This window comes from Aptenodytes patagonicus, chromosome 1 (assembly GCF_965638725.1).
Source record: "Aptenodytes patagonicus chromosome 1, bAptPat1.pri.cur, whole genome shotgun sequence".
NCBI classification, from domain to species: domain Eukaryota; kingdom Metazoa; phylum Chordata; class Aves; order Sphenisciformes; family Spheniscidae; genus Aptenodytes; species Aptenodytes patagonicus.
The window spans coordinates 164,908,537-164,930,240 of NC_134949.1; the positions used below are offsets into that span (position 1 = coordinate 164,908,537).

The following is a 21,704-nucleotide window of genomic DNA, read 5'->3' on the forward strand; positions in this document are numbered from 1 at the left end:
TAGCATTGAGCAGTGACTACTGAAACTAAACCGATCCCTGTTTCAACAGTCTAGTCTATTTTTAAAACACTTGCTTTCCGCTGATACTAAGTAATTCAACTGTTACTTTCTGAGCATATCAACATCATCTGAAAATGATCCGTAGGTGGATTTAAAGTCGTCTAAATTCATCGAATTCTATGGTTAGCGCATATGTTTCCAGTCCAAAGTGAGGATTTATTTTCTCTGTAACACAGCCAGTCAATTTAAAAACCATGAGGTTATTTTCTTTGCAAACATTTAGATGTGTGCTGTGCTTCTTGAACAACGCTACTGCTGAGAGATCAGCGTTCTTGAGGCATCTTGTGAGAAACAACAGAAGAATATTGTATCTGATTTTTAACTTTCACCTGCCTGTTATTTTTACTATAGTAAAAGCAAGCGTAAGGCGTAGTTTGTTTGATCATGTGGTAAACAATATATGTTATAATTTAACTATACTAACCTAGAGTCTTAAATAGATCTTTTAGACAATAGAGCACCCCAAAATAAAGCTATCTGATCTAAGCACCTGACCAAAACATCATAGACATCCTCTCGGCTCACCAGGGCTGACTCGGCATACATTTAAGCAGCTCTGCATTGTCACACACAAAGCTGCTCCCAAGAACAACCTTGAGGCTAAAGCTGCCTGTTCGCATTCAACTGGTCGCACTGCAGCAGCAAGCTGCAAGATGCAGAACGACCAGAGCAGGTTTTAGGGAGCTCTTGGCAGTGGAGATGACACCACCATCTCAGGAGAAACAAACAAGATGCTTTGCTCAGGACCAACCAGCCATTCCATCTCAGGGTCACCATTCAGCTGATACTCGCTGATGACTTGGCTGAAAGCAGTTAGCATATAGCCATAACCTTTGGTTATACCAACAGGTTACTCGTAGCCCATAATGGGGATGTCTGCAGCTGCAAGCACACCCGAAGTATTTCATCCACTCTGCAACATCAGAGCTCAGTTGAAGACCCGAGTTCCTTCTGCTAATGGGTAATGAGGTCCAGACCCCCACCTGCCTCTTCTGAGCCCTCCTGACAGAAGCCTTGTGCAACACGTCATAACTGCTTCCTCCTCCAAGAGTTCCTCCACCAGTATAAACATTTGTCTTTTATCAATCGTTTTTTATTTAATAGTCTTCCATGCCCATCTCTCCAAAGGGCCTCTGTCATCAGTCCTTTACGCAAGGGAAGTTGCTGGAGGGTGACTTTTCAAAACTGACCCATGTTCTTTGCTCCTCATGCACAACCGTGCCTACATTACCTCCTCCTCCTCCACCCCGCACAGGCCGAGAATCTGGCTCCTTAGGGTAGCGACATTGTAAGTGACAAGAGATTCCTCTACCTGTGTCACAGGTGTTCAAGCACACTGGAGCACCAGGATACGGCACCAAGGCAGAGTAGTACAACCCATGCTGGCCGGCCTCAGGGGATCCTGCTCGCAGGATTCTACAGATCAGTAGGTTTTAGTTTCAAACAAGTATAGCAACAGTAATATACTCAGAAATGAAATGCATCTAAAGATTTGCTGTCAAAACAGATTCTTTCCCATATATTACTTCAAATATCAGTCACAAGCGTTTAGTTGTTAATGCAGAGCACTGAGTGTTATATACAGTTATTTGCATAGAAACACAGAAAACAATGCTGCCATGGTATTAAATGTTTGGTAATTTTCTGTCCTTCCTTCGACAAGTTCTTTATTGTTTTGCATCATTTTTTTCATTCACACAAAAGTATCTTATTTGCACTTACACTTAGACCTCTGAAAATACGTGTTTTAAAAAATACCTCTCAGAAATAACGAACTCTAATTGGCTGCATGTAGGAAAAGCTAAATGAAGATACTGCTTAAACACTGCAAGTCACATGTGCTCCAGTTCAATATTCTCTCTGAGCCAAGAAAAAACTTGCGCATTTATTTCTTCCATGACATCGTCTGTTGTTCGTCCTTTGACTGCCATCCCATGGTTTGCTTTATCAATCCAATGGATTTTTTTAGGCGCTTTCATTTTGCTTGCCACACCTTCTAGCAATTGCTATGGAGACAATAAGAATGAAAAAGTTAAGAGAGTCAGTTGCTACAAACTGTGCAACTCAGATATCTCTCGCTTTGCTTGTGCAACACATAATAGGCAGCTCTTAAAAAGAAAATAGATCTGCGTGCACATTAAAAACATGTTGATAGAAAAGATATGATGATGCTGTGTTCAGTAATGGAATTCGCTCAAAGGTTAGCCCTCACTCAAACACAGAAGAGCAGAAAATTAGAACTTAAAGGTCACAACCTTGTGCGGGCTCCTTCCCCCCGAAGGGGGAAGGATGAAGGAATCCACTTTTACTGCCAGCGGGTAGTACTAGCAATAAAATGACAGAACTTCTGACGTCAGATTTGTCTACAGTGGCAGAGTAGCAATACAATTCCCTAGAGACTGGCTTTGACTCTGTTCAACTTTCTCAGCAAACAGATCTAAGAACCAGCTCCGCAAGTCTTAAAGATTTCCCTATTAAGAAGGCACTCCAAGGATCTGCTGGTTGCTAGCCTGACTTATTTTGGTGATGCCTCCTCATGAAAGCATTATGACTCCTTAGAAACCGTCCAAGCATGGAAAATGCCAGTTGCACACAGTCCCAAATTCAAGTTGAACCGTTCAAGAACAACAGATACCTATTTGCAAGAAAACAAGGCAGAAAACCACTGTATTCTGATCTCTGCACACCTGTTCTTCATCTCTACAAAAATACCACTTTCTACCACAGAAGTCTGACTTGTGGGTAGAACTGCTTTGCTAGAATTTGTCATGAAAACGTGACGAATGTGGACTGGTAGCACAGCACAGTGTTTGTGTTTTGTAACCTGAAATGGTTAAAACAGAAGAGCAAATAAAAGTGGCCTATGGAAGGAGCGAGTTAATTTGTACAATCTTATCCTATAAAAAAGACAACATTTAAATTAGCAGTATTTTAGCGGCCAAAAGATGAGTTTACTAAAGTAGATGATCAAGCACAATCCAGAAGTTTTAAGCAGCAAAAGAAAGCACCGCCAGGCTTCCTTATGTCCGATGAAGTTTCCTATCCAAGGCTTCCTTCAGACAATATATATATATTTAGAAAAGGCTGTTAACCAAAGTCACAGCTATCTATACCAGTACAGACGTCACTCAGACTCATTCCTATTCCTCCATACTGCCCCTTCATAGCAGGATTTACAAGGGTACTCACTTTTTCGCACATCTCATCTGCTGATCCTGAGACAAACAACACCGGACACCTGATAAATAACAAATCTTCATCCCGGAGCTTGGACTGAAGTTTTGGTCGATGCAATGGGTAAGATAAACATACTAGACCTTGAATGAAGTCATCATCGTCCTCCTGGCTAAGATGACGTATCACAGAGGCAGCAGCTCGTGAGCCCATGGAACGGCCTTTCTCCCATGTTAAAATAAAGGAAAAAAGTGTATCTGCTGTCACCTCACCTACATTCTGTTCGAGTAAACAACTCCAAAACCCAATGTAACTGAGTGTATTTCAGTGTACCAGTAGTACAAGATGCTAGGCATGCTTTTATTCATCTACTCCATGAAAAATATTAATCCTAATTTCAATATTTTCTGCTAAAATATTTGTCTGGTTATATTATGTTTTCACATCCCCATTTAAAAAAAGAAGGGAACAAAACAAACAAACAAAAAAAGATAAGATAAATGGAGGAGGATCCTTTGCAATACTGGAAGGAACAACAGCCCATCCTGGGGGCAGGAGGAAGAGAGGGACAGGTCCTATGCTCCAGACCCTTGAAATTCCAAATAGCAATGCTATTATCTTGTATCATTTTTTTCACGCAACCTTAATCTGCTCAAACTAAAAACAAAGTTTTACGTGCCTTAGTCCCAAAACAAATCCAACAAGTGTGTATGCACACCTCAAACTTCAGCCTAAAAGTAAAAGTTAGAAGGCAGAGGCGAGGGGGGAAATGAAGTGTGAAGTTGTAGCATGAGGTCAGTCAGTAACAGCAAGGGGATATCAAAATACCTCCTCAAAGAAGAGGCATATGAGCTGACAATGCTCTGTAATTGAGTGTTAGAAGTGGCTGATTCCAGTGGGATTAACTTGCATCAGCGCAGATTTGGTTTCGCTTAGTCAGAGAATATTCAGGGTTTCCCGTATCAAGTTATCGCTAATCACACCCATCTACTTCCCTTTTTCACATAAATAGAACTGATTTTCTATCTGCCACTAGGTTTTATCTACCAAAACCTGCTTTGGCAAAATGGTTTTCCATTTACCATTAACCAAAATTCTTCAAGACCCACAGTTAAAAAATACACACGGATAATCGGAGAACTCATGCCCTGTCACTTACAAGCAACAAGGAAGTTTTCTCGCAAAGTTCCTGGAAAACATGGCCTATTGCTCTTTCCTTCCTCCTTCTGGAGCGAGATCTGTGGCACCATGAGGAGGGTGAATAAGTCTAGACAGCCATGCCCCCAAGAGAACGCGGTGAAAGCCGCAGGCTGGATGTTCCCATTTGCGACCCGAGAAGCAGTGCTGCTCAAGCCAGCCGCGAGAGAGCCGAGCTGCACACCCGCCCCGCGCAGCCACCGGCTACAGGGCTGGTGGCTTTCAGACACCCGAACACAGATCTGTAAGCGGGCTTGGCACTTGCGTTCCCGTGGCAGCCAGTGGACTGCTAATCAGTTAATGAAGGTTACAGAGCATTCAACTCTTTGTAAAGGAGGTCCTCCCAGCAGATAGCTGAATTGCTCTCCCTAGGCAATACTGACTAGTGGGAGTTTATTCAGCTTGTTCCCAAGTTAGACAGCAAGCTTTTAGTGCCCACCTCAAACCGAAACCTGTCATCCACATCTGTTCACTCACTTCTTACCAAAGTGGGACAGACTTAAAAAAAATGGAGTAATTACAGATTGCTATCATTAGAGGCAGTATAAGAGAGAAAATTATAGGTAGTAAAAACAATACCTGCAAGGAAGACACCCAAAAGTTTATAATCATCAGAAAGCTTTAAGTATTCCTGAAGAAATAAGATGAAGAGAAACATTGCAAGTCAGAATTAAGGCAGCTGAGAGGCAGGGATCTTTTTTGTTTGCAGCTACTAAACACAAAATGGGAAACTCTTTCAGCACTGCAGATTAAACAAAGAACAGATACATACAAGTTGCTATCTTGTTTTTTCACACAAATGATTTCATAACATTCTGCAGTAACAACATAACAAACATAAGCAATTTCACATTAGTTCTCAGCAAGTCTAAAATTTCAGATGCCCTATCAAGTTACCAAAAGGTAAAACAGTTACTGTGTATCAACTTAGTTCTAGTGACAGACCGCATGCACACTCTTAGACCGTCAAAAGGCAAAATAAGTTTGCAAAAATGCCCTTCACTGAGGCTGAGGTCACATATCAGTTATGTTTCAGTTTAAGACACAATCAGTTATGTCTGACAGAGAAGATAAAATTCAGCAACAAATTTTTCAGTTTTTAGGAGATAACTAATCAGATACTATCTTAGCAGAGGCCTTTAAATTACCTTTACACAGCAGCATATTAACATAAACTCACTAACAACGTTATGCTTCTTCAAAAAAGAATGGAGAACAGATCCCCATTAAAGCTAGCAAAGTCTAACTTCAAATTAATGTACATATAATCACAATGACATCATACAAATGAATTCCTTAAGAACTGGACTTAGTTCCCTGATAAAAATGTCTGATGCTCAATGCTACCTTCCCATGCCACAGTAAAAGTGGCTAATCAGGAGAAAATTTCCACTCCTTCCTACGCACTCCAGAACAGGAAGATACTCTAAGCTGATACTATTATAACAAAGGTTGCTCATTTTAACAAAATCTAGGTATACAAGAGCATCTTAAATAATGTAGCAGCAACAGCAGCAAGAGAGAAACACACGCATATAACAGTTTAAACTGATCTGGAAATCAAAGACTATTTAGGTTCTAGGGCTCCCACATGGTACTCCCAATCTCTCTTGCTTCAACTCCTCCTGCGACCCAGAGTCCCCTACTCTTTCCCCAAAGTCCTGTTCTCCCAGCTGCCAACCCTCAGATACCCAGCACAATTCCCAGGTCAGCTTCTTTCCTCTCAAAACCGCTCCCAAAGCTGTATCCCCTAACCCTCTTCCCCTCACCAAGCCCTCCCAGAACACCTAGCTCTTGTTTCCATCCTAAATATTTCATTTTTTCCAGCTGTTTTTCCACAAGACATACTTGCTTTCTTCACATTCTTTTCTCAAGTTTTTCCTTCTCTCCCTGAACTCTAACCCATGTATTTGCTGCAGCTGTTCTAGCTATTGCCAGTATAAAAATTGCTCCTGCTGTTTCTGCTTATGGGCACTGCTCCATCCAGCTAACCATCATTTCTAATTTTCCCATTGCTGCTTGACTAATAGCTGATGGTAATTTAAGAAAACCAGAAGCAGACAGGATTTGGGTTTTTTTTTTTTTTTAAATCCTGTGCACCCACGGATCTAAGCTTTGGCATAATTTTACTTCTTACCACAACTGTTTTGAAGGCCTTAGTCCTATAAGCAATGTTAAGGCCTTTACAAGTAAACCGCAGGCACAGAACTCCATGGGATGCAAGATAGGCTGCCAAAGACACTAAGTGAGGGAAATTCATATCTCCGCCAGCTCCATGGGTAAGAATCACTCCATATGTTGATTTCTTCTCTGGGACAGAAAAGATAGCATCAAGATACTTGTTTCCAAAAGGTATTTTCACTTTAACCTAGAAACAAAAAACAGTGTAATTAAAAAAAAAAAAGAAAGCATGCTCCCAGTCTACACATTATGATGAAGAAAAATCGGACAATTAAGAAAGAAACCCAAATTGCAAGTCCACTTTTATTTCTTCTGTTTAAGAGCACTAAATGAGTAACTCTACCTCTGGCTCAAAGATTTTCCACGCAATAATGGGCAAGTCACCTCATCACTCCACACTTTATTTTCTCCATTAGAAAATGAAGCATCCCTAGCTTCAAAGGATGCTTCAAGGCATAAACTGAAATGCTTCTTACCTTCTCTATATATCTATATGTAGCTATTCAAGAGCTAACTACCATAATTGACTTGAATATTAAGTCTTCCACAATAAGAAAAATTAACTCTTCTCTAAGACTTAAAAATAAATAGGAAATATGAACTCTTCTACAATTACAGCTTCCTGTAGTGGAAAAAGTATTTTTATCTCCCATCTATCACAGACATTCTTAAATAAAAGAATTAAGGAAGCTTCTAAAGATTTATTACAACCAAATCACTTTGGGTCTATAGAGCCATATGGAGTATATAGGATTAAGAGAACTCCATGCTGACAGCAACTGTTTAATCCTGTAGCTGTAGGATCCATGTACAAGCTTGATTACACAGGGAAAAGACCAAAACAGAGTATTATGAAAAATGGATTTGAATACACTAGTTTTAGATATTACATGCAACTACAAGAAAAAAAACCACAGGAATTACTTTTTTCATTAAGTGTTCAATAATAAATATTGGCAGATGCCACAAGATAAATATTTCATTTATTTGTATAATTGATACTCTAAGATAAGCAAAGCACTTACTCTCTAACTAGCAGCCTAAACCACAGAAATAGAAGGCATGAAGACACAGCCCAGCAAGCATTTCCGAATCACACAGTGGTAACCACTGAGCGGAGCGGCAGCCTGCACAGAGTCAAAGACTGAACTTTCCCCAGGGACAGGAGGGAGACGGCACAAGTTCAGACGAAGCCAGCTTCAGGCTGGCGGAGGACCTCCAGTCACGACAGACATCAAGAGGAGCTGAACGAGACACAAGACCAGCTGATGTTGAGCTGAATGAAAGGGGACTGGACAGCACATGTGGCCCTGAACGTGCTGCAGCTTCTGAAAGCAAAAAGGAAAACACCCTGGGGCTGGGATGAAACACTGTTTCGTGCCACCGCTGCTTCCCAAAGGCTCTCCTTGGCAGTGGTCCTACAGGGGCACCGCGCACAGGGAAGGAGGAGGTTGTCAGTGGCCTCACGAAGCTGCTACCTGTACAGTCTCTGCCCAGCTGAAACGGGTGGAGGATGCCAGAGAGCGGCAGCCAGACCTGCGGGACAGCCAGCAGCCCTACGCGTGTGTACAGAGACGGGCAGAAGCCTGAACAGCCAGAGCCGCTGCTCCCTGACCACCAGGCCGCTGCTCAGTGAAGACACCCGGCCAGGCGGGGCTCAGCTGGCCAACAGCCACGTTTACACCTCTCCTGGGAAGGCAGAGGCGGCAGCACACCCACCCCACCCCCCTTCCCCCGCTCTGGGGGTTCCTTAGAGCGGAACGGCAGTCGCCACGGGCTGCAGGACCTCACACATCCGAAGGCAAAACAGGCACACGGGCGATTGCTCTGCCTTCAGCCGCAGCTGCTGGGTCAGACCAAGCACCCTGCGGCCACCCCAGAGCAGCCCGGCGCCGCCCCGAGTGCCGGTGACCCCGCGGGGCGCCCGGGCCCGCCGGGCCGCCGGGCTACCCCCGGGCTCGGGGCCTCACGGACCCCTCGCCGAGGAGAGCAGCCCGCCTCTCGACCTGCCAGACGCCCTTAACCGCCGGCCTCCTCCACGGCTGAAGGGGCAGCTGATTTCAGCTCTCCCCGGGCGGGACGGGCCCCGCGCCGGGAGGCGCGACGACGACAGCGGCGGCCATACCTCTGCCTGCCCGCTCATGCCGCTCCCGGCCCCGCACCCGTGACGCCACGCGAATGACAGCCCTCCGCTCCATCGCCGCCCCGCCGCTTGAGAGGGCTTCTCCGGAGGGTGGCTGCCGCGGTGCTTGATTGGCCCACAGGTGTGCAAGGCCCCGCCCCGAAGGGCGAAGGGCGGGGCTAGGCGGCCGGCCCGCGCGGGGGCCTGCGGGGAGAGAGAATGGCGGGGCGGGGAGGCTGGCGGCAGCTGGGCAGCGGGGTGCGCGGCCGGCCTGGCCGGGGGCGGGGGATAGGGGGCACCGGCAGCGGCACCGGTAGGTGTTGGCTGCAGGCGGGGGCTGCGCCGGAGAGAATTTTGAACGGGGATTGGGTTGAGGCGTGCGGGGAGGCGGCGGGAGGCCTCCCTGGACTAGGCCTCGAGAGAAACCGGAGCGCTTGGGCCGCGTCCGGCAAGCGCCCGGTGACTGTGGGGTGTCGACGGTGCCTGAAGTACCAGGTTATGTGGTTCAGCGCGCATCGTGGGGGCATCGGGCACTAGTAACTACGTTTTTAAAAACTGTTGGTCTATCAAGAAGAAACGTCTTAATAATCATAGTGACTGGAGAGGGAATTTTAAAAATGGTGGTTATGTAGGTGCTGAGTTAATTACGTCTGAGCTATGCTGTTTGGAGAGTTCACGCCACTGCCCGTGAAGAGTGTTTATTCATCCACAAGTGGAAAATACAGTCTGCTAGTGGTAATTCAGAAGAAACGCAGGCACTTGTTGCTTAGCAGTCGCTTGGAAAATCAGGTTCCTGCCGACTTCAGGGAGTACGGATACGACCCTTACTATGAGTCGGATGTCCAGAGCGACATCGGGTGGTTTTTCTGGCAGCTGTCGGCACACGGGGTCTACGTGGCATTCAGAAGCAGGAGAGGCAGGCTACATGGCTGGTGTTTTAGGTACCGACATACAGCGGTCCCCTGGGCTGTGCTTTACAATAAAAAAAACTAGTGTGTTCGAAACACAGCCTTTAACTGATGGAAGACAGCACCAATATTCTACAACAATGCTGGTGGTATTTATATATTGGATATTTCACAGATACATCAAAAAACCCTTCTAAAATCCTCTATGGCAAGGTATATAATCAGATACCATGTTTTCTTCCGTTATCAGTTTATAAAACTCATATAAATTAGGATGCCTTATTACTTAGCTGATTGAAGATGCCATCACCAGGTGGAACTTTGTTTTTCACATGTTCACCTGCTGGAAAATAAGCGTGCTCTGGCTTGTGCTCCGAGTGTCTCGCCATCACTCTGCCGGCTGCATGTTGTCAAACGCTGGGATCCAAATACTGCGGCCCTCTGAGAAAACCCAGCAGAGCAGCTCGGACGTACCCGCTATCTCAGTGACCACCCCTGCCGCCTGAGGACTGCCAGCCTCGCAGGCAATTTCCCGGCCCGGGCCTTATTACCGTAAAAATGTAAGTGTTAAGGACAGAAGTGGAGAAGTTTAGCTGTAATCAAGCTGAAAAAGACAGGACGCTTTATTTGTCTAAATTTCCACCTTGCCTAAAAAATGTCAAGCTAAAGTGAGATGCGGAAGCGTAAAGCTGAGTGAAAGCCACCAGCACAGCCTGCGTGTACGCGTTGTACGCGTTTCAGGTCACTGGGAGCTGAACTGCAGACGGTGTTGAGGTAGCGGCTCCTTGAGCCATAGCTCACATTCGGGGAGTCCAGCAGACTAGGGGAAAGAAAATGCTTCAGAGTAATGCCAGATTAATTTATCTTGGGTGGAGATCACACTATTCCGATTAATACTTAACACCAATTAAGGCTTTATGAATGAGATACTTGGCAAAAGGGGACTAAGAAGATTTGTTCTCTCAAAGCAGTTACAACCTCAACCTCAATTCAGAACAAAGGAATGCAGGAAAGAAGAAGGAGAGTTAAGGAAAACTTCGTATTAATTTTCTAGTTTTTTCTTCTTCTTTGCTTTCTCTCCTATACTTAATGGATGCTTACGTGGTCTGGTATAGTTTATATTTTTGGTGGTGGTCTGGTTCTTTCTTGGTCTGATTTTTGCATTCTCTCTTCTTTTATTTTTCCTCACTCTTTAGTCCACCTGCTGCATTTCTCCTACTTTTCGTTACTCACATGCTGTTTCCAGAGCAGGCCTTGTGGAACACGTATCCTATTAAATCTCTCCCATGTGTAACCCTTTCCCACTGGAAAACTGTTTTCTTATGCTTTCTGCATACAGCGAGCTGCTACCAGTTTACTTCTATTTTCTCTGTTCATTTTCTTAGCCCCGGTCTTCTTTCAATACTTAAAACTCGTCTCTGCATAAGCACAGCGTTCGAGGTAGGCTAGCTAATACCTGAGCAATGCAAATGAACGTGTGAATGTGCGGGGGAAGGAGAGACCGTTGTTCTTTAATCCTCTGGTCCATGGGAATAGGGTCGGAGCAGTCTATTTGTGCCATGCTTTTTCTGCAATAGCTTTCCTTCTGGAAGATAAGGGTCCTTTATAGTGGCCCAAGTATTGCTAAAATGTCAAAGGCTAGGAACTTTAGATATGTATATATTAGATTCCAACTCATGGGTGTATATTTTATGGATAAATTCTGTTTTTATGAATTTCTGCATATGTAATGAAATCTGTTGATTTAAATGTGAAGGAATTGGTTTTTAATTTTGCAACATAAGGCAACGCTCATCTAGCTACCCAAAATTAGGTTTCTGTGGTTTTAGGGGGACATTTAAATAGATTCTGGTTGATTTTCAGGCGTGCTGAGTAACTCTTCTGGAATCTAGAAGTATTCACTGCCAGCAGTCATTGAAAATCATAATGCTTTTCTTTACATGCTTAAATATGAATTAAAAGTCTAAGTTTAAGCTCCCACCTTTGAAAATACCAATTATAAATCTTTTCTGAACTTTTGAATTAGTGTTTTTAATTAAACATCTAAGAAAACATGGTTTCTTAGATGCACAGCATCATTTTATAACTTTAACCTTACATCGCTCCTGGAAATAGACGTTTATTCTGAAAACAATATATGGTGCGTAATAATCTAAATTTGTCATCAAATGTGAGAATTATGAAAGGTACGTGATTTGACATGTCTCAATGAGAATATATGTTGTGTGTTGTAATAACCTATACACTCCTGTAAGCACCTCTGACAGATTTGATATGCCGAAGACAGCTGGGTTTGAAGAAACAGTGGCTGTTTGTCAAAGAATGACATTATCCCCAATCTAAACTTGGGACCTGTTAACTTTCGGTAGTGCATCAGACAATCCCTGTTCTTTTCCTTGGCTTATAAATACAGCTTTTCATACCAGAGACTTAGATTGATGCGCAATAGGATCAACAGAGATGACCTTTCCCACTAATCTTGTGTTGGAATAGATTTGTTTAGAAAAATGTATAAAAATAATTATAAAAGTATAAAATAATACGTGTTTTTCTGCAGTTCACTGCAAAATAACTAAAGGCTGAAGGGCATGTGGGGATCAGAAACAGACCATTTTTTTTCTTTTCTCAAACTTCTTAATAAAAGAACATAAAAATATTTTTTGTTTGTTTTAGGCCGGAGACATACGTGCTTGTTTAAAAAGTTCAACTCTCACTCTAAATTGAGAGTGACCTTGACTTTTGACCAAGACCCTTCATTTTTTCTTTTCCTGAGGATGTGGATACACAGCACCACACGCACATGCTGTGTGCACAGGTATCAAAAGCACCTTTACTAATTTTCTGAAAGTGATCAGCAAACTATTGTGTGGTTACCCAGTAGAGTTTCCTGAGTTAAAAAGTAGTGATAACCAAAACGCTGACTAATTTTAGCTATTGTATTGTACTTCCTGAGGGTCTGAAAAGATTTTGAGGTCCTCTGCGAAGGAGGAAGTGATGGGCAGGCGATACGGCAGAACCACTATAAGGTGCAGAAAAATGCAGGATTTTAGCATGGCGCGTGTAAATCCCCATGTCTTTACGATGAGCAGGAGAACTCGGCTGTTTGCATTGGACGACTTTCTCCGGGAAGGGTGAAAGAGCAAGCCAGGTGCTCGCATTCTGCAGAGGTGGATGTCGCCCGCCAGGGAGGTCAGAAACTGCCTTGGCTGTAACTTCCCTTGGGACCTTAGGCTAGTCAGAAGGTGAATTACCCAAACCAAACTGAAACCATTTCTATTAGTGGTAATTCTGTAACTCGGGCTGATAAAATGTATTTATTAGGTGATTTGTTCATTTGACATCGGTAACAATGTCATTGTTTTATTATTCTAGTTTTTCCTGTGATCTCAGCTTTCTCATTGTGTCCATCCGTCATTAATTAGCCTATTCATACTGTAACATATCAGTAACACACTTACTGTAATGTGTATCTGTTAGATACTGATTTTTATGAAACTGTGACGTACTGGGGGGACTGGTGTCTTTTTGTAGCATTATATTGATCACAAACTCTGGGAGCACGGATAACGTCAGGTAACAAATGTGCAATGCATAAAAACTTTCCTTTTTGAACTGCACGAGACCCTTTGGGAACATTTCTGGCTTTGTAATTGTAGTGCTAAATGGAAGGTCCTTAGTTTAATTAAGGAAGGTGTCATCATAACGCGTGCTTCTGGATGGCAGCTTTGGGATGCTATACATTTCTCAGGGTCTTTGTTAGGGATTTTGTATTCCCTCATTGTTCTTGATAAATGCAACCACTTTGTTTTCCAGTGACAGCTGTTACAACTCGTTCGTGTGCTGGGACTGCACGGGGGACTGCTGGCGGGAGGTGGCTCTGGCTGTTCTCTCCCCTTGGCTGACGGTGAACTGACCTGGCCAGGAGCCAGTGGAACAGACCTTTCTGCTCCCACTGCTGTAAGGGAAGAATTAATAGTTTTGGCATGTTGGTACAATCTTTGAGTGATGAACTCAATTCCATGTATGTTTTCACTCTGAAGTTTCACTCTGTTTGTATCTGTTGCTTCTTCGGAAGATTAGCATGGTTAGGGATGGTAAAGAACGTTATTGCCACTGCTAGGATTACCTTTATTTTGAACATTGTGTTAAGATCTGAAACTCTTTAACATTTAATTCTCAGTCCAAAAAACTGATACCCTTTGCAGTCATGTCATCAGTCATCCAAGTGAGTTACTTATCTGGAGATTATTGCTATTTATAATTATAAACACCGTGTTACAGCCCCTGAATGTGGGAACTCAGTACATTTTGCATCCTGTTGCAACGTCCTGGGCCATTTTCACTTCCACTAGTAAATTGATTCATTCTAAGATGCAGAAAATGACATTGCACCTCTCTCTACCTTTAGCTCACACAGATTCACACAAATTAGAAAATTAAGCCCTTTGTTTATCCGTAAGTTGTCAGAGCATGAGCAACTGCAGAGTAACTCTGAGACTCTGCAGATGTCTGTTGTGCCTTCCTCAGTTATCATTCCTCCAGGTCATTTCTTTCATTTTTGCAGATGTTTGCCTTCTAACCCCGTTCTCCGAAGCATTCCAGCAATCCCTCTCAGCCTCACATTACCTGTACGTTTAAGAAGTACATTATCTACTCCGTAATCCAAGACACTTCTAAACATAGTGAGTTCCAGAAAGGAGCGCGTGGAACCCTCTTTGATTTATTCTTCTGTTCTGATAGGATGTCACTTGCATCACTGAGAAGTGTTTGCTGGCTTTGCACGCGTGCTGCTGGAAATTTAATTTATATTACGATTCTCTAGTCTGATAGACGGAAGCAGTGGCAAAGTTTATGAAAGTCAACGTCTACTGCTGTTCACAAAATCTGCTACACTGGGGTAGGAGGAAAAATAGTTTGGTTTGACACAACTTAGCAAATCCATTCTGGATAGTGTTCATCTTTAAGTAGATTTCAGTGTATACAAAGATTGTGTATTTGCTTTAGTAGAGCCTGGGAACTGAAGTTAGACTGAAAGGTCTAATTTTTAGGCAGCCAGAAGTCCTGGTACTGCTCAGAGCTGTCTTCTAGCTCACAGTGTGCCCCAAGGACAGTTCGGACATGACCTGACTATGCACAAAGTCTTACGTGGGGGAACGCTTACATGGCTATTGCCGGCTACTTTAAATCCTCCTGGTGTCATGCAGACCTATGCTCAGTGCTCAGCAAACTACTGAATTCATCTCTGCGTGTGCTCCACGCATCAGTGCTTTCAGGAGTTCACATCTTGCTGCACTTGGTAGTCCAAGTAGGTGGGCATTCTTGAAGTCTTGCGTTTACTGCCATATCTAAAACCAGTCTGAGCATATCTGAAGAGATGACATTTGTCTTGGAGTCAAGTATCTTTGGTGCAAATGTCTTTATTTACAAGACCTGCTCTTCTGAGTACAGGAGAAATCAACTGTAGAGAGACAATGTCCTGCCTTACAGCCCTCCTGCGTTCTCAGCCACATCACTAGCCGAAAAGCCTTTCCCTTACCCTTTTCTAGGGTCCTTGTATCCATACTCTCAACTGAGCAGAAGCTCCCCACTTTCTGTATACTGTGTTTTTTCCATCTCAGCTGTCCTACATTCACCCTCCTTTCTTTTCCACAATCTCCCTCCCAGGGAAAGGCCAGACAGAAACAATGTTGTTCAGGAGCTTCCAATCCCGATCAGCTGTACTGTCACCTCAGTTCTTACAAGTGTGCTTCACAACTTTCACAGCTACCTGAAAAGCAATGGTTAAGCATGGTGTCAGTGATCGCTACCCCACCTGTTTGTGCTCTGTAGTTTTGGTTGCAAAATCTACGAAAGAGATGCGTAGAAAATGGAATATTGTATGTTGACCAAATGAAGAATGCTCTTTGAATAAGGCTGAAAGACCTGGTCAGACTAGGCTAGTTTTTTTCTCATGCTGGGGTCAGTCATCTGGAACTCAGCTGAAATTATAGATCAAAGCTGTTACAAAATTGTACAGGAATGGCTCTTACAGCCATTGCAAAGACTTTGATAGGCTGGAAGAGAAGATTTGGGAATGGTGCAGGTAGTAACACTCACATTGTACAAGTGGCTCATTTAAAATCCAGATTTTAAATAAAGCTGAGCCTCGTAAGAGCTTCTCTGGTACACCATTAAATGTGTCCTGGCCTATTTCTTTTCTGAGCTTCTTGCTATGTGAAGTTAACCATGTCAGGTATCCTGACCTCCACTTGAAGTTATGGGTTGCATGTCACAAAATCTGCCTTCCTTTTACAAGGACTCTGTTAGTGCCAAGTGGAAAATCTTCCATGAGATGCTGCAGGGGCAACAAATTACTGGAGTCCACGTGACAGCTTTTAGTCCCAGACGTGTTTGGCACTTCTTTTCCTCAGCACTTCTAAATCAATAGATTATATGACACAAATAAGTTTAGAAGAAAGATGAAGCACAGGACTTCATCCATGGAGAGTACTTCAAAGATCCTGTAGCATCACACGACTTTTATTTATGTGAGACTGGTCATCCCAGTTTTAACCTTTGAACTTTGGGACACGCAGCCTTGCCTTGATCACCCGGTTACTTCAACAAGCAAAGCCTAATCATTTACTTTGGAGATTGGATCTAAGATCACAGGTCTCTCACGTGTCTGTTCTGCAATTAATCCCATTAGCTGAAAAGCAACCGCAAAAAAAAAAGCTCATTGCACTTCAGCCTTCTGGGAAAATGCTAAGGATAGTAACATTACACTCAGAAGTTGGAGGACTCGTTTCCACAGGGAATTTGTCGGTCTTTGCCAATGGCAGCAAATCAGACTGAGGGGATGTCTGAGCAGTGACATCAGGCACACCGTCCCTGGAGTCAAGAGGCAAGTTGGTGATAAAGTCAGAAGGAGGCAGGCTTGGCAAACTGCATCACGCCTGTGCCAGCTTGCGCCGGTGCAGACGGCAAGGTTTTGGCCTTGTGCTTTATAGCGTGATGGACAGGGGCAGAGCTAATGAAAGGGGTGGTAAAAAGGGGACCTAGGGAAGGATCATCTGCAGGATGGAATTGATGGTGCTAATTGTTTTGCGGTTTAATTGCAAGGACTGAAAGCAGCAAATTTATACGCTCCAAAGGGAATATTTACTCCCTGTGGGGTTGTTTTGGTTTAGGTTTTGTGGGTTCGGGGTTTTTATTTTCATTTTCCAAAGGGAATGACTGCAGGGTTTCTGGGCAGTGAGTTTAGAATTTTGACCCTTAAGAAAATGAATCACGTCCAGATTAAGGGAGATATATCAGCCCTCAGTTTGGATCAAGATCAGATTTAGTCCAGTGTTGTACTGTGGCCAAATCAGTCTTAGGTGGCCAACTGTGTTTATTAACTTGTCGTTCTCTTGGAAGCTTGGTTCGCTTTGAGCTCTTGGCCTTGTCTAAATGCTGGGCTGAGATTATAGGCCCTCATGGGGTCTGTACCCTGTCTAAACTAGAAGTCAGGTATGAATTTGTGTCAGCAAAGAAGGAGGTCAGTTCAGTTGATTTGTCAAATAAGAGTTGGAAGAAAATAATGATTTTGCATCAATTTTGCATTAATGCATCAAGCTATTAAAATTCTTAAAATCTTTCTTTCACTATATATTAGTGGGATCCCACGGAAGGAGATGCAGCAGAAATGTATCTCAGTAGATGCTTTAACATCACTGCAGTTATGTATCTTGTAAGTGGTAGGGCATTTTCCTGGGACCGTACAAAATAGAGAATCAGAAGGCAGGCATGTCATCTAGTCCTATCCCTGCCAGTGCAACATTGTATGACGTTCACTATGGTAGCTGCTGAGAACTTTTAAGACTACATTATGGCAGCAGTCCTTGTGTTTGCGGTGACACAGCCCCAAATAGGGGAAGGAAGAGGCTGTGCCAGTACAAACACAGCAGGTAATCTGTTTAGTCCCTTTAGCCCTCTCACTCCCTGTAAGCTTATACCTACATTAAAGAATATCATTAACACCAGATGTTTGTCCTCTCCCCCTCTGCCAAGGGGAAGCGTGCAACCAACCACGTATCTTCTTTTGAAACATATTGCTTGTTTTCTGTTTGCACACACAGTGCAGGTTAGTGCATATTTATTTTAATGTTCATATGACAAAGTATTTATGTGCAAAGTCCCAGTTGCAGGGCTTGCCTGTATAATACCGACTACTGTCTCTTAATGTTTGATACTGAACTGCACTTACAGTTTCATACCGTGTTCATTCAACTACTCGCAAGAACGTTTCTCCTTTCTTTTGGCAGGGCAGGCAAATTTTCTGCAGACTGGCACAGTTTGCGGGCACCCCAAGTGGCTTGGCCTGAGCAGATTGTGCTGACTTGAGACTAGGCAGGGCTTTCAGGTAACTACAGGTGAAGCCATCAGGAAGAAGTTGGAGGATGTTACATGCAATTTTGGGACGTTCTCTTTCTGGGCTGACCTCTGTCTGTCCTTCTCTCTGTCCTCTTTCTGACTTTGTTCAGTGGAGGATTGTAGAGGAGAGTTTGTTTTCTACAACTCTACCATTCTTTGACTCTTGCAGACTCACCTCCACATTTTAGGGTAGCAGAGTGGTCAGAAATGCCACATTGTTATCCCTCAGATATGTCCCAAGGAAACTGATGGGCCCCAGTTGTTTGTTACAAAGGTGGTGAAACTGGATAGCCAATAGTTGAACAGTCAGCAGCCGAGAGCAGCCAGCTCTGCTGGATATGCGCATAAGCGTGTGAAACCGAGCGGTGACTTGCAGACCTTGCTGAGAGGTCTCGTCACTAGCCTGCTGGCTAAACACCCAGAGACTCTGGGGAACCTGAAGATGGAGACTTCACAGTTTCATGAAGATGTACTCCTTTAAGTTCCTGTGCTTATGGGTTCTTGTTCTGGCCACCTTTCGCAAGTTTTCTAGTTTATTGTTTGAGGCTGACAGTACCTCAAATACATCAAGTGTTGCTTTTTCTCCTCCAGTAGTTACATCCCTTTCTCTACTTTTCCAAGTACACTCTCCTCAACTTTCCTTCCTTCTTTCCTTCTTTCCTTCTTTCCTTCTTTCCTTCTTTCCTTCTTTCCTTCTTTCCTTCTTTCCTTCTTTCCTTCTTTCCTTCTTTCCTTCTTTCCTTCTTTCCTTCTTTCCTTCTTTCCTTCTTTCCTCCTTCCTTCCGTCCATCCATCCGTCTGTCCGTCCCAGAACTGCAGGGGCCTAGTAAGTGTAGACTTCCTCCTTCTTCATCTTAGAGATGGTGAGAAACTGCTGAGAAAAGCAAGGGAAGAAAATGACAGAAACATTAATGAAAAAGGTGTTCTATTTCCCAGTCCCAAAGCAGCTGTAAAAATAAGACCACATCTTTGGAAGATACATGGGCACTTATTACACCATTTGTATGACAGCAGGCAAGTCTTGACTAACCTACAGGCAATTGATAAAAGGATTTTCCAAGCCACAAGGACTGGTTAGAGCATCTTGAGCCTCAAGGGACCACAGGGATCATCGGTAACACTTTCTGTCCAGTGCACTGTGGGTACACATGGAGACCTGCAATATGTACGCATCAGTGGGCTACGTTCACAGTTTTGGAGCTTCCCATTCTTCATTTGCAGTGCTAATGTGCTTATTGCAGACAATAAAATATAGCAGGAAAAAAACACAGCTCTTCTCATGTTTATATTTGTACCATTTAATCTTTGACTAGAAACTTCATGGGGTGCATTCTCAAATACCAGCACAAGGGAGTACCCACAAAAACATACAGTTACGCATATGCACATGTAAAACAGCACTTTTTACTTATACCAGAGGTGCTTTCAAGTTCATAAATATTAGGCCTGCAGGATGAAATAAACTTCCCTCTGGAAGGTCTATCACAAACTCAGCATTTAAGCCTTGTTAAGGCCTGATTTTGAGAGCTTAAATAGTGTTAAATGTTGCAGGAGCCTCATGCCACGTCTTTGTAAGGGGAGTGGGTAGAGTTCATTCACTGTGAAGTAATGCTTGTGTTAATAGTTACAGGTAGGGTGACTGGGAATCCATGCCTGGAAAACCTGTGATCTTGCTGATTTTAGTGCCCTCTCTGGCATCCTGTGAAAAATCTCACATGACAGCTTTGAGGGTGGCTGGATCCCTTGCCAGTCAGCTGCTCCCTTCAGAAAATTCTCCAGATATTCCCCAGACAGCAGAAATCCCCATCAAAGCACCCATCAGAAGGGAAGGAGCAGCGGTGCTGTGAAAACAGCTTGAGGTATGTATGTCTGTAGTGCCCTCATTTCAGATAAGCCCGTTAAAACCACTTTAGGTCGGTAGCATCAAACCAGTAAAACGTTGCGGCATGGAGCTCGGCTTGAGCTGTTTTGTTCATTTGTGGGGTAGGGTTTGAAGCCTAGACTGAACCCCATGCTGCTGTGGGTAGCTAGCCACCAGTGCTTAGGGTAACGAGCTTGAAGGCGCATCCACGGGGCAGAAACACATACTGAGTATCTCCCTGACATCCCAGTCCTTTGGGATCAATCAGTCAGCAATATATAAATAAGTCTTTGTGCAAAGGACACCACATTTACGAAAGGCGTCTGGTGTGCGGCTTAGGCAAAATGTGCGTGGCTAATGCCACGGGGGTGAGGGCAGCACATCCTCGCATGCACCACGGGGCTTACGAGTAACCTCAGAAAATGCCTGCATCTGGGCAGGGCTGCGCATGTTGGCAGCAGTGTCCTCCTCGCCCTCAGCATTCAGATGCTGCAAGATCAATGTCCCCCGGGGAACATGATTTTCTAGGTGTGCTCCTCAGGCCATGCTTGATACACATAGCGTTAGTAGGCAGCCCATGAGGCAGCTCTGCGAGCAAGAGGTAGGCAGGTCAGTGAGTTCGCTCTGCAGATACAAGACCGTGTCTGAGGCCGTATTTGACACAGCAGTGGTCTGGGTGTAGCACAAAGCTCTTCTCAGGGCCTACTTCCCTAACTGCTTGCAGTGTCTAGCCCTGGAGGAGCCTCCCACCCTACTGTCACCACGTCCCAAACAGTAATTTCAGGCTGCCTGGCCTAGCAGAGACTTCGAAATGATGCCAGGATATGATTAATAAATTGCCAGGTGCCTGCAGGAAGGGCAAGGAAGACGGCGCTGGGAACGATTGTGGAGGAGATTGCCAAAAGCATGAGGTGACCTCCCTCGCGGCTATGCCTGGGTGTCCCCCCAGGCAGCAGAGAGGTACCCGCAAAATCCTGGCTGGATCGTGCCCCACAGCTCCCGTTCCCTGGATGGACTCTCCTTTTCTGGGCAAGTGAGCACCGCTGTCTTGTCCTCACCAGCCCAAAGTCAGGAGAGGTGACAAACCTCTTGGCAGCAGGAGGCAGCCCCGGTATGGCTAGAGGCCACCGGGCCGGACTGTGGAGGAAGAGGTGATGGCTGCTTTTCTCTTTGTTTCAGTCGCTGAGGAGGAAGGACTCTCTGCCTGCACCCTCCTGGGGACCGGGCAGCGAGTTCACGGAGGGGCTGTGAGCAGGGCTGGACTTCCTGCTGCTGAAGCAAGTCTTCAGCGGTTCATCTTCTTTCCGTTTTCTTCTGACTGCCAAAAGTCACAAGCATGTGGTGCAGCCCCTGTTATGAGACAAGATGTCCACATCCCATTGGAAGGTGGACATGTGAGGTTATACTCCCTTTAACTTCGCTCCTTCCCCTGTCAATGTCTGCCTGGCCCTCCTCCCACTCTCCCCTGTATTCCTTCAGTGAGTTCCTTTACGATGCTCCCGTAGAAAGTCTTGCTGCATTCAGGGAACTGAATGGGCAAAAAGCTGGAGAAAATTATTCCCTGTTTTGCCCCTGTAGGGTTAGTTTCCTGCCCACCCTGTTTCCTGCATCAGCTTCCTGCGGGGTGACGGGAGCGGGAGGGAGCAGTGGGAGCGGCCTGGCCCCGCAGGTGGCACTTCGCCATCTCATCGCTGTCGCTGCAAAGGGACCGCACAGCCTCCGCCACCCTTGGGGAGCATGTCTTAAGCATCTCCCAGTTCCTCCCGGGGTGAGGGAAGGAACCGCAGCTCGTCGAGGCAGGGACACC

The 21,704-nt window shown here is 44.6% G+C and overlaps 1 protein-coding gene and 1 long non-coding RNA gene across 7 annotated transcripts; one reads left to right on the plus strand and one right to left on the minus strand.

The window, feature by feature from the left end:
• Nucleotides 1–1,685: 1,685 nt before the first annotated feature.
• TEX30 (testis expressed 30) lies at nucleotides 1,686–8,818 on the minus strand. 6 transcript variants are annotated; one of them, XM_076361402.1, is made up of 6 exons: nucleotides 8,738–8,808; nucleotides 7,638–7,856; nucleotides 6,569–6,799; nucleotides 5,011–5,062; nucleotides 3,250–3,455; nucleotides 1,686–2,066 (listed from the first exon to the last, which is right to left on the minus strand). In XM_076361402.1, exons 3-6 carry the CDS (start codon nucleotides 6,689–6,691, stop codon nucleotides 1,893–1,895), a joined length of 555 nt encoding a protein of 184 aa, XP_076217517.1. In that variant the 5' UTR covers nucleotides 6,692–6,799; nucleotides 7,638–7,856; nucleotides 8,738–8,808; the 3' UTR covers nucleotides 1,686–1,892. The 6 variants fall into 6 exon arrangements, with proteins under 6 accessions (XP_076217517.1, XP_076217525.1, XP_076217503.1 ...); XM_076361410.1 differs by lacking the exon at nucleotides 8,738–8,808 and adding an exon at nucleotides 8,619–8,713; XM_076361388.1 differs by lacking the exon at nucleotides 7,638–7,856 and having other exon boundaries at nucleotides 6,569–6,741; nucleotides 8,738–8,818.
• Nucleotides 8,819–9,102: 284 nt separating this feature from the next.
• On the plus strand, nucleotides 9,103–15,811 carry LOC143172161 (uncharacterized). The gene is made up of 3 exons (XR_012997308.1): nucleotides 9,103–10,202; nucleotides 12,316–12,457; nucleotides 13,456–15,811. It is a non-coding gene; the product is annotated as an uncharacterized LOC143172161 (long non-coding RNA).
• The last annotated feature ends 5,893 nt before the right edge of the window (nucleotides 15,812–21,704 follow it).

What these genes read in the sequence shown, in the direction of transcription:
- TEX30 (XM_076361382.1), bottom strand. An exon ending in AGGCCTTCAAAACAGTTGTG is followed by an intron (nt 5,063 to 6,568) that starts GTAAGAAGTAAA and finishes TTATTTCTTCAG; the next exon opens with GAATACTTAAAGCTTTCTGA. An exon ending in CAGATGAGATGTGCGAAAAA is followed by an intron (nt 2,067 to 3,249) that starts GTGAGTACCCTT and finishes TTGTCTCCATAG; the next exon opens with CAATTGCTAGAAGGTGTGGC.